Genomic DNA, 12,037 nt, shown 5'->3' with positions numbered 1-12,037 from the left:
GCTCCCCAGTCTCACTGCCGAGAGCTGGTATCGTTGTGCTGCGTTTTGCCTTAATACCGCCTGGAGATTAATTGCATTATACTGCCTTGGTTGCTGCTTCACTTTGCTTGCTCTGAAATTGCCACTGTGACTTTTACATTTAAAACGCGTTAACCCCCGGCGCTCTGCTCTGCTCTCCCCTCCGCTGCCATTTTGTTTGTGTTGTTTTTGTTCTCGGTGTGCGTCCTCTTGAGCCCGCCCCGCCTCCCAGCTGAACCGCCCTCCCACTGACTACATACAGCGCTCCCGTACCTGGAAGCGCTGTGATCCCCTCTTCGCTGTTGTGCTGAGTGGTCGCTCCCCAGTCTCACTGCAGAGAGCTGGTATCGTTGTGCTGCGTTTTGCCTTAATACCGCCTGGAGATTAATTGCATTATACTGCCTTGGTTGCTGCTTCGCTTTGCTTGCTCTGAAATTGTCACTGTGACTTTTACATTTAAAACGAGATAACCCCCGGCGCTCTGCTCTGCTCTCCCCTCCGCTGCCATTTTGTTTATGTTGTTGTTGTTCTCGGTGTGCGTCCTCTTGAGCCCGCCCCGCCTCCCAGCTGAGCCGCCCTCTCCCCTTCCCACTGTCCATATATGACAGATGCACTTGCGCATAGCGATCGCGCCCCAGTCGCGCCGAAGGTGCGCCAAAGGTAAGTCCGTCTATGCCCGTCCGCGCCTGGACCGCGCCCAGCGCCAGACCCCCTGGACCCCGTCCCTCCCACCCCTCCCGCATTACTTACGATGCCACCACCCTCCTAGCCCTTAACCCCGGCCGTTCCCCCAACTGCGTCCAAGCCGCTCCTGGACACACCCATGGACCCTTCTCTTGCAACTCCTGCAAGTTCGACGGCACCAAAACCAACTCCTCATCCACCAACACCATACAGAGACCTGACACCAACCACCTAAAATGCATCCTGCTCAACACCCGCTCGATCAACAGACACGCCATCGACCTCTGGAATCTACTAGACACCATCTCACCGGACGTCGCCTTCCTAACAGAAACATGGATGAACGCCTCATCAGCCCCAGACATCACCATTGCCATCCCGGAAGGATACAAGATCATCCGTAAGGACCGCATCAAGCAAACAGGAGGAGGCATCGCTATCGTCCATAAGAATTCCATCCGCATCTCAACCAGCTCAGACGTCAACCTTGCCAGCGCCGAGCACCTTCACTTCCAGATCCACACCCACCCCAAGACCACACTCAGAGGCACCCTCCTCTACCGGCCCCCGGGACCCCGTGCACAATTCAGTGATGACATCACTGACTTTATCACCCCACATGCCCTCCCCTCTGAGGACTACATTCTATTGGGAGACCTCAATTTTCACCTGGAAAAGAGCAATGACAACAGCGCCACCACCCTTCTGGACAATCTCGCCAACCTCGGACTCAAACAACTTGTCACTACCCCCACCCACATTGCAGGTCACACACTCGACCCTATCTTCACCTCCAGCAAACAAGTCTCATTCAGCCACACCACAGCTCTTCATTGGACGGACCACAGCTGCGTTCACTTTATCTACAATAAGACCACAATCCACAACCATCCTCAACCCACCCTGCGTAGAAATTGGAACAAACTCACCATCGACCAGATCTCCTCATCGCTTCTTCTAAACCCCCCCCCGCCCACTCCTCAAACCCCGACCAAGCAGCCATTAACCTCACCCAATGGCTATCCAACAGCGCCGACATCCTAGCACCGTTGAAAAAATGTCAAATCAAACTAGGCAGCAAAAACGCCTCCTGGTTCAACGATGATCTTAAGAAATCGAAGAAACTCTGTCGCTCCCTCGAGAAGGCCTGGAAAAAAGACCCAAACACCAACACCAGGGACGCCTTCAAAAACGCCACCCGCATACACCACCAACTAATTCGGTCTGCCAAGAAAGCCGCATTCAAAGACCGACTAGATAACAACGCCCACAACAGCAAGGAATTATTCAACATCGTCAAAGAATTTACCAACCCATCAGCCAACTCCAACGACATCACCCCCTCCCAAGCCCTCTGCGACTCCCTAGCTTCCTTCTTCCACAACAAAATCGCAGACATCCACAACAGCTTCGACAACCGACCAGGAGACCAACCCACTCAACCTTCTGCAGGACCTTCACCCCCCTTGAACATCCTTAACGACTGGAACCCAATCTCCACTGAGGACACCATTCGCCTGATGAACTCCATCCACTCAGGATCCCCAACTGACCCATGCCCTCACCACATCTTCAACAAAGCAGACTCCATCATAGCACCACACCTCCGAGATGTCATTAACTGCTCCCTCAACTCCGCCACCTTCCCGGAAAGCTGGAAACACGCAGAACTCAGCGCCCTTCTGAAAAAACCCACAGCTGACCCCACCGAACTCAAAAACTACCGCCCCATCTCGCTTCTTCCATTCCCGGCCAAAGTCATCGAGAAAGCTGTCAACAACCAGCTCGCCACCTTCCTCGAAACTAACAAATCCCTCGACTCCTCACAGTCCGGATTCCGAGCCAAACACAGCACTGAGACCGCACTTATCGCAGCAACAGACGACATTCGAACTCTACTGGATAACTGAGACACAGTCGCCCTCATCCTCCTCGACCTCTCCGCTGCCTTCGACACAGTCTGTCATAGCACCCTTCTACAGCGCCTCAGAAACGTCGGAATCCAAGTAAAAGCACTGGAATGGATCACCTCGTTCCTCACCGGAAGAACCCAGAGAGTCCGGCTCCCACCATTCAAGTCAGAGGCCTCTGAAGTCATCTGCGGCGTGCCGCAAGGAATTTTCACTCAGCCCCACCCTCTTCAACGTATACATGAGCCCCCTTGCGGCCATCGCTCGCCAACACAATCTCAACATCATCTCCTACGCTGACGACACTCAACTGATCCTCTCACTCACCAAAGACCCTAACACCGCCAAAAACAACTTACACAAAGGAATGAAAGAAGTAGCCGAGTGGATGAAGCACAGCCGTCTGAAACTGAACTCAGACAAAACAGAAGTCCTCATCTTAGGCACCTCCCCCTCCGCCTGGGATGACTCTTGGTGGCCAGAGGCCCTTGGAAAAGCACCCATCCCGACGGACCACGCACGGAACCTGGGCGTCATCCTGGACTCCTCACTCTCGATGACCAGACAAGTCAACGCCGTTTCATCATCTTGCTTCAACATTCTTCGAATGCTCAAAAAAACATTTTGCTGGATCCCCACCGAAACTAGAAAAACGGTCACTCACGCACTGGTCACGAGCCGCCTGGACTACGGAAACACCCTATACGCCGGTACCACCGCAAAACTCCAGAAAAAACTCCAACGCATCCAGAACGCTTCAGCCAGGCTCATACTAGACATCCCGCGTAAAGAACACATCTCTGGTCACCTGAAAAACCTCCACTGGCTCGCCGTAAATAAGAGGATTACTTTCCGCCTCCTAACCCACGCACACAAAGCACTTTACGAACTTGGACCCGAATGCCTCAACACACGACTGTCCTTCTACACCCCCTCCCATCAGCTACGATCCTCCAACCAAGCCCTTGCCACTGTACCTCGCATCAACAAAGCCACCATGGGAGGTAGATCCTTCTCCTACCTGGCAGCTAAAACTTGGAACTCTCTTCCCACTCACCTTCGCCTTACTCAGAACCACCTAGCATTCAGAAAGCAACTTAAAACTTGGATATTCGACAAGTAATTCCCCACCCTTCCTCAAGCGCCTTGAGACCCTATGGGTATGTAGCGCGCTATATAAATCTTGAGTTGACTTGACTTGACTAGAGATTACAGTATCCCAGATTTCTATCAGCTCCAAGATGGCAAGGATCAGATATAGCATGTGCTTGGTCATGGGGGTGGGCCACTGTATGATGTACATTTCTTTTAGAAACGGTAATGGTATGTAATTCAAAGGGTCAACAATATGCATGTTGCAATGTCCCAACACTACCACCAGCATGTACAAAATATAGACTTCACCAATCATGTCAATAATATTAATAGTAGTACCCATAGGGGATTTAGGAGGGCGATAGACCACAGACAAGGTGCCTAATGTTGTGGGTGTAATACAATAAAAGACCATGAAATCCAAACACGGAGAGTTCCATTTAGATTCAAGGCCTTTGTGGCAAATTACATTTACCTTGCCCCTTCATCAGGAGTCTAAGCAGAATTTTTTTACAGCCTCCAGGCCCTGAACTTATGTTTCCCTTAATACTAAAATGTGTCATGTGGAATCTTTTATAAAGTCATGCACTTTCCATTGGTGTCTATAGAGTGACTTGAAATGGAGTTAAGCTCATAACAACGTAAGCTTCTGGGCTCTACTTACCATCCTGTATGCCAGATGACATTAAAAACAAGTGTACCCCAGGTACTTCCCACTCCATAAAAGATCTTCAAGGCTAAATCATGCCAGGCCTCCAGACACACTAGAAGCTATAATACTGAAATGAACACTGCTAAAAGAAAATACAATGAAACGACAACACCAGGTAGAGCTGAAACTAACAAATAGAGCCCTGCATATGTCTCAACGTGTATGTCCATCCATAACAAACCTTGCACCACCAGTGAAAATTTGATGTGGACGATGTGGCACACATATGTCACAGATAGTTCCAAGTCATAAAGACCTCACACGGACACTTGTCATAGACAATCATTGCGAAGCCCCAGTTCCCACATGGAGGTTTGTCTTTTCTCAAAGTATGCACTGGGCATGCATATATGATTTAACAAGATCAGAAATTAACCTTTATGTGTCTGTCTTCTTCTGTCTTACCTGTATGAGTAGCCAGATGTTCATTAGAAGCATCTTGTGCACCACCACACCATTCGCTGACAACCTTCAACAGCATACCAGAAAATGTGCAGTTTAGAGAATCTGTAGTCAGTAGATAGACTGGAACTATCAAACCTGTATGGTATTCATCTCATTTTATTCTTGTGGGAGATATGGAGGAATTACTGGGACTGACCCTCGACCCATCCTTTATAAATGTGTTAATAAAAGAGCAGTCTTGCAGCACTCTTCACTAAGTAGTGAAGTGAAAACAAATCCCAAGTCTTCTTAGTTTCATTATATTTTCGGATATTGCTGTTGGTGCACATCAGACATTACAACCTAACTCATTGTATGAGTATAAGTGTGATCAACCGGTGTATTTTGGTTAGGCAAAGTTTGCATGTAAGCATTTTCAGGGTGTTATCAGGTTTTTGGAGTTAGCATCTCAAGTATTCCATCATGTAAAAACCATGTCCATCAACATCTGTCAGATAGATAAACAAAATAAGCAAGTTAGTGACCCACAAAAAGGGAATACCTTTTAACCTAAAGGAATATAAGGAAACTGATAGAACACCCTATCAGTCACTAGTGGGATTGCATCGCACTTTATTATACAGTGCACTTTAACTCGTTCGCTGCGGCGGCTATTCCGCCGCAGCGCTAAGAGGGCGGGGCGGCCGCGCGGCGGCCACATGCTGGTGACAGAACAGCTCCGTCACCAGCCGCGGTTGGGCTGTGCTCGTGACGGAGCGGTTCCGTCATGGCAGGCGCGGCGGCCGGGCCATGACGGAACCGCTCCGTCATCAGCACAGCCTAACCGCAGCTGATGACGGAGCGGTTCAGTCATCAGCATCGAACGGGTTAACTCCCACTGCAAGTCAACAAAGGTTGCAGCAGTTAATGCTAGAGAAGGCTATATAAACGAATCCACAGAAATGTCCCTCCAATTTGCTAGTACTTTCATTAGATCCTGGTTAATCGCCAGGTTCACTTCAATATTTTACTATTATTCACAAAAACATATGTGGCCAGACACCAGCATGCTGGATTAAGAAATTCAATTTCTAGGTCTCGGACTCTCAAATGTAATCTAATTTTCCCAGAGCCAAATTAACATTTATGAAAGGGTTTTGCTTTTCAATGGCAGGTTACAGAACACAGGTAATTACAAATTAGACAACGACGACCTTCAATAAAAAAAAATATACAAAGAATTTAGAGTCAGCTATGTGATGGCATTTATAAATGGAAGAAGAAAGGATACTTGATCTGTACTGCAAAATTAGAGGCAGAACTCTTCAACTACTCGTTCTATTTGTGTAGCTGCTTCTGTGCACAAGTAGCATATTTTCCGCTATGTTGTCACAAAACCCATGTTTACTCCTGGTGTGTTACCAGCATGCCAAGCACAGTTCCATCAGCTATTATTTGCTGCATGCCCACAGTCCTGAGCCTCTGCTTTTTGGTCAGCTTAAAGACTAAACACAGATAAAGCTTATAGAGGGGTCTTCTTTTTAGTGCTTACGCACATAAATACATGCACAGGTAAACAACATTCACCCTCTTTTTAACACAGAAGACACACACATACAACGGCTTACCCTTTCCCATTTCCATTCTGGGGTTGTTGTAAAGAACTTTTAGAGACAGAGCTCCTATGAGACCTTCCCTGACCACTGAAGAGCAAAATAACCCACCCTTGCTAAGAGGTCAATAGCGAACTCAGACATATTAATATACAACTGTCAGTTATCATCATAATCAGTGGATGAATCAGAGTGAACACTCCATTTAGAAAGACAATACGTGGGGTTCCAATAATCACCTGGGACTCGGCACCTGCCCTGCCCCGTCGGCCAACAGAGCACATAGCAAATGAGCAATTATTTAGGGGCTTGTTATTAACCCTGCAGGAATACTCATTCGGGCACAAACACAAGTTTGCAGAGAAGTCGTTATGCCAAAGTGCAAAATTAAAACACATCATTTTTAATTACACAAATATTCTGCGTTCTGCGCCTCAGAACATGAAAAACATAGAATATCAACACGTTATTTGCCATTCTGGGTAACAGAACTTGGAATGGGGCTGTAAAGCTGCACCAGGAAATAATAAAAACTTTTGGTTCCCAAGACGGGATGACAGTGCTAAAATACCATGTGCCTAAGAGTGAGAGCAGGGTGTTTTAGATCATTTATCAATTCAGGCCTTTATCAAAATGGTTAAAAACTATACTTGTAGCTTTAACATAACCATCATCCTTTAATGGGGCTCAGGAAGACAGTCTTTCACTTGGGCTACAGTGAAAGCCCTAGCGTAACCACTGCACAAAATAAAGTCCGAATGCGACAGTGTATTCAGGAAAAATTATAGATCTACCAAATATAGTTTAAATGTACTGAGCTGCTTTACAACAAGATGGATTCAGGCTTAAAGAGCTCTGGCTACAGGCTTTACCGAATGAGATCTGGGTACACTGATCTCAAAGGCTGATTACATTCCAAGCAAGAAAAATGGTGTGATCTAGGAAACTAATCCTCAATCTCAACAAATGAATATTCTTACAAACTTCTGGAAAATAAGAAATATCTCATGTGGTAGTGTAGGATCCAAGGGTTACTATGGGATTATGAGTCAAACGATGGTGTCACAAAAATAAGCATGCAACAGTACATTCAATTTCAGTACAATGCAGTTTTACGTTGCAAGAATGCATATTGTTCTTCACCTACTGCAAGTCGACAACTAAGTTGGCATCAAAGTAAACTGCAGCTACCGGAAAGATTTTTGTGCAGAAGAACTTGAAAGGATTTGTTGAACATGCTGAATATTGAGCATCTGCCTATTAAGAAGTCTTGCTGGATATCCCGCGCAGCGGATGTAAGCGCTGCCGCGGGCTGGAAAAATCATTGCCGCCATCACTCCACAAGCCCACAGGCCACGTCCACCGCCATGAGGCCACGCCCCTCTCACCCTATAACAATGTGCATTTCTCTGACGTGCAGCGGACGAGCGCAGCGGGCGCGCAGCGGGCGCGCCGCCGGCGCGCCTAAGGCAAGCCCGTCTGCGCCCGGACGGGGTCAGGGGCACAGCACTATGCCAATTTTGTTTCTTATCCCCCCGAAACACTGTGTGCACACCAAGGCCCTTGGGACTTGAATAAAGCAGCGTTGGGTCATATCATGGATGCCGGGATTTTAAGTCCTCATCCCCTACCTTCTCTACCGCCCAATTTGCCTTCACTAGCCCGACCTCCCACCTGCCCCAGTTCTTCCACTTCTCAAGTAAGTGACACACCGACCATCTCTGTCTTCCTATTAAATACTTGGTTGGCTGTAATACACCAACTCGACCTGTTCATTTTCTTGGACACTCAGAAACCTAACCTACTGTTCCTCACGGAAAGCTGGTTTTGCCAGGACTCCCTGCCCAACTTGTTTGCGGCCCTGCCCTCTTCCTACTATGCTCTTCGGGCAGATCGGCATCCTGGCAAAGAAGGGGGGTGGGGGGAGTTGCTCTGATTATCCGCTCTGACTTACATTTTCAATCATTATCCTACCCACCAATCTCAGCAGTGGACTACTTAGTTGTATGTTCTAACTCCTTTCAGACACCTATCACGTGTGTTTTGATGTATCGCCCTCCCAAAAATATGCAGCACTTTCTTCCAGCTTTCCAGGACTTGCGATCCACATTAGCTGTGAACAACTCGGCAGTCCTGGTACTTGGAGACTTCAACTTTTGGCCATCTGATCCGGCTGAAGACGCCCCTTCCAGAGACTTCACAGAATCACTTCACAGTCTGAATTATATATCACATATTCATACCCCAACCCACGTTCAGGGTCACATTTTGGACCAAGTTTGGTCCCTCAATATCCCTATCCATGCTCCTACTGTCACCCCCTGTCTGTGGTCCGACCATCACTTGATTTCCTTTTCCTTGGATTTAAGTGTGATGACAAAACCCCCCCTGCCCAAGAACACCTGGGCTCGTAATTGGGGCAAAGTGGATATTCCTTCGCTCTGCTCCTCTCTATTAGCCTCTAGTCCAGCCATAGAGGAACTGGCCACACCGCTTCAAGCAGAAACTCTAAATAAATGGCTGTCCAATGCCTGTGATCAGGTGGCCCCCCTAAGATGCATTAGGGTAAGACGCGCCCATGACATCAACAAATGGTTCAGCCCGGAGCTCAAGGAGAGAAAACTGGCTGTCCGCCGAGCAGACCGTGCTTGGAGACGCACTTACTGCCCTGCCTCTAAATCATTGTACTCCTCCATCCAGGCTGAGTACAAGAAAGCCATCCTAGACGCTAAAACCATCGATTTCTCGAACAAGATCCTCCAGGCAGAGAACCAACCCAGAGAAATTTTCGCCACAGTCTTTGAATTGGCCTCTTCGGATAGGACCACCTCCAAGCCGGTACCTTCCCAGCCCCTGTGCGACTCGCTGAATAATTTCTTTATTAACAAAATCACAGCCATTAAGACCAACATTCCTCCTCCTTCCCCAGCCTTTTTAAACCCCGACCCACCACCCAATACCTATCACCTTGATCATATAACTCCCCTGTCTAAAGAAATGTTTCTCTCTTTGCTCCCTTGCGTCAAGTCTGGATCCCCTCCCGACATCTGCCCGGCTTACATCTTGCGCGACATCTTCCTGACCTGCCCTTCCCCTCCTCTTACCTTTCTCAATGAAACCCTCAAGTCAGGAACTGTACCTCCATGCCACAAATCAGCCACCATTATCCCAATCTTAAAAAAAAACAGGCGCAGATCCAACAGCGCTAGCAAACTATCGGCCCATCTCCCTTCTTCCTTACTTGGCCAAAGTCCTCGAACGCCACGCCACTAAAGTCCTCAGTTCTTTCATCGAGGACAGCGGTTATCTTGCACCGTGCCAAGCAGGGTTCCGCCCTCTGCATTCCACCGAAAAAGTGGTGGTCTCAGTCACAGACACACTTCGAGAGGGGCTAGACACTAACCTTCCACAGGCACTGGTTCTTCTAGACTTGTCGGCCGCCTTCGACACGGTGGACCACACCATCCTTCTTTCCTGTGTCAAGCCGGCAGGCCTTGGAGGCTCTGCCCTGGCCTGGCTCAGCTAATTTCTGAGCGATCATTCACAGGCAGTCCATTTGGCGAATTTCTCCTCCCAGGCCCGCAAAGTGCAATGTGGCGTCCCCCAGAGATCTTCTCTCTCTCCCTTCTTTTTAACTTGTATATCTTTCTGCTTATTTTTGCCCTGCAGAGGATGGAGGCCACGGTGTTTAATTACGCCGATGACCTACATCTCATTTTTAACCTCACTGACTCTCCTGATTCCATTTATAATTTCCAGTCAGTGTTGGTCTTTATCAGGGATTGGATGAGCTTTAACCATCTCAAGCTCAACCCTGATAAGACCGAGCTTCTCCTCACTGGCGGTAAACTCAACCCCCCTCTTTTGCCCCCCCCCCCCCCCCCCTTCTCCTTCCGTTAAGACACTGGGGATTACCCATAACCAACAACTCACCTTACACTCCCAGATCAGCAGGGTGGTCTCCTCTTGTCTCTTTATTTTGCGCACCATTCGAAAGATGTCACTTTTTTTTCCTTCTCAGCTCTTAAATTGATCCTGATGGCTATGGTCCTTTCCCGTTTGGATTACGGTAACGTTTTGTACAATGGCGCCCCAGCGTACGCCATCCGGCAGCTCCAACTGGTGCAGAACCAAGCTGCCCGCTTGGTCTACAGCTTACCTAAATCACACCACATTACACCCCTTCTAAGATCCCTCCATTGGCTCCCCAAAAGAGAAAGGGCCCTTTTTAAGATGGGATGCATTACGTTCCAGGCCCTTGCGGGAACAGCCCCGTCTTTTATCCAGTCCAAAATCGAACCCTACATCCCCAGCAGACAACTGCATTCCTCCTCTTTGTCCCTCTTGGTGGTGCCCAAGTTCAAGAAGAGCAGAATGGGAGGCTCCAAGTTTTCCGTCCTTGCTCCACAATTTTGGAACTCTTTACCTCTCCTCATGAGATCAATACCATCCTACCTGGAGTTTCGCAGTACCCTGAAAACTACTCTGTTTTCACAGGCTTTTAAAATCTAAACCGCTTTGCCATCTAACTCAGGAATCCTCCTCAACAGCGCCATGAAACCGCCTGGTGAACGAGCTCTCAATAAATACCTTTAAATTCAAATTCAAGAAAGGGGTTTTGTTGAAAAGAGCTCCTAAAATGGGATTCTGAATGAGGTCGCCAAAAACTAAGAATAAAAAGAAATTATTTTTTTCAAGTAGTGAAAGGAACACTCAGGTAGCCACAGGCTGCTTTTAGTTAGCCACAGATTGACGCTTTGAACCAGATGCAAACGGAATACTAATATCACATCCCCTGAATTTATCAAAATAATTTTTGTTTTAAACCTACAGCAGTGTATTTAAGAAAAGCAGTGTCCATTCAAAATATATGCATATTCTTTCAAATATACTTACTGGGTCAGTTAGCATTGCACGACTATGTGAAGCCAATGCCAGGAAAGCACATGCGTTGAATATTACTCCATTAATTATAGTGTAAACAAGGTCCCTTGATGGAATAAGCATCACACAGATGACCACAAATTCGGCATAGATAACCAGCATCCATGTAATGACAGCACACGCAATACCGCAGCCATCTCTTATGAACCACATCCTGTTCATCGAGTCGGGGGAAGGTGGAGGGACACAGTTGTCTGGGTGGAGGTATTCGGGTTTCCTCTCAATATCTCTGATGCGGTTGCTTGAAGTAAGCATCATAAGGTATCTTTTCCATACTTATATCTGAAAGAGATGTACAAGTAATGTTACATTGGGAAAAATCCTTCCTGCATGTTTTTTCTTCACTTAGACATAAAGTGTATTAATATTTTGGAATTAACATATCATTTCCTCAATTCTTTCTGGTGCTCATAGAGCCTTTCGTGTTTTTGTTTCACACTTCAGCGGATATTTGTTACTCAATCTCTCCATTCTAACTTGCCACCTCGCCCTCAACCAAAGGCTTCTTGTCAACCTGAACATCTCGTGAAACATCAAGTTTAAATGTCTTAATAAGCGGTCCTGTTTGCGATGAATGACTTTATAAGACCATTCACTATGAATGTCTCAGCTTCCATGGAACGGTAAACGTATAGAGGTGTTCAAACATACATTGAATGAGTCAAATTGTTCAGCAA

At 47.4% G+C, this 12,037-nt stretch overlaps 1 protein-coding gene across 3 annotated transcripts in view; it reads right to left on the bottom strand.

The window, feature by feature from the left end:
• Positions 1-12,037, bottom strand: part of ZDHHC3 (zDHHC palmitoyltransferase 3) — a 134,802-nt gene that overhangs the window by 92,159 nt on the left and 30,606 nt on the right. For all 3 annotated transcript variants that reach the window (XR_015300712.1, XM_086941755.1, XM_086941756.1), the window contains exon 2: positions 11,313-11,642. Coding sequence is in view for 2 of the 3 variants with exons in the window: in XM_086941755.1 (XP_086797881.1) it covers positions 11,313-11,618 (306 nt within the window). In the remaining variant the exon portion in view is untranslated. The remainder of the gene's footprint in view (positions 1-11,312; positions 11,643-12,037) is intronic.

The sequence above is a fragment of the Lissotriton vulgaris genome, chromosome 10 (genome assembly GCF_964263255.1).
Source record: "Lissotriton vulgaris chromosome 10, aLisVul1.2, whole genome shotgun sequence".
Classification (NCBI taxonomy): Eukaryota; Metazoa; Chordata; class Amphibia; order Caudata; family Salamandridae; genus Lissotriton; species Lissotriton vulgaris.
This window is presented reverse-complemented; position numbering and strand designations above follow the sequence as displayed.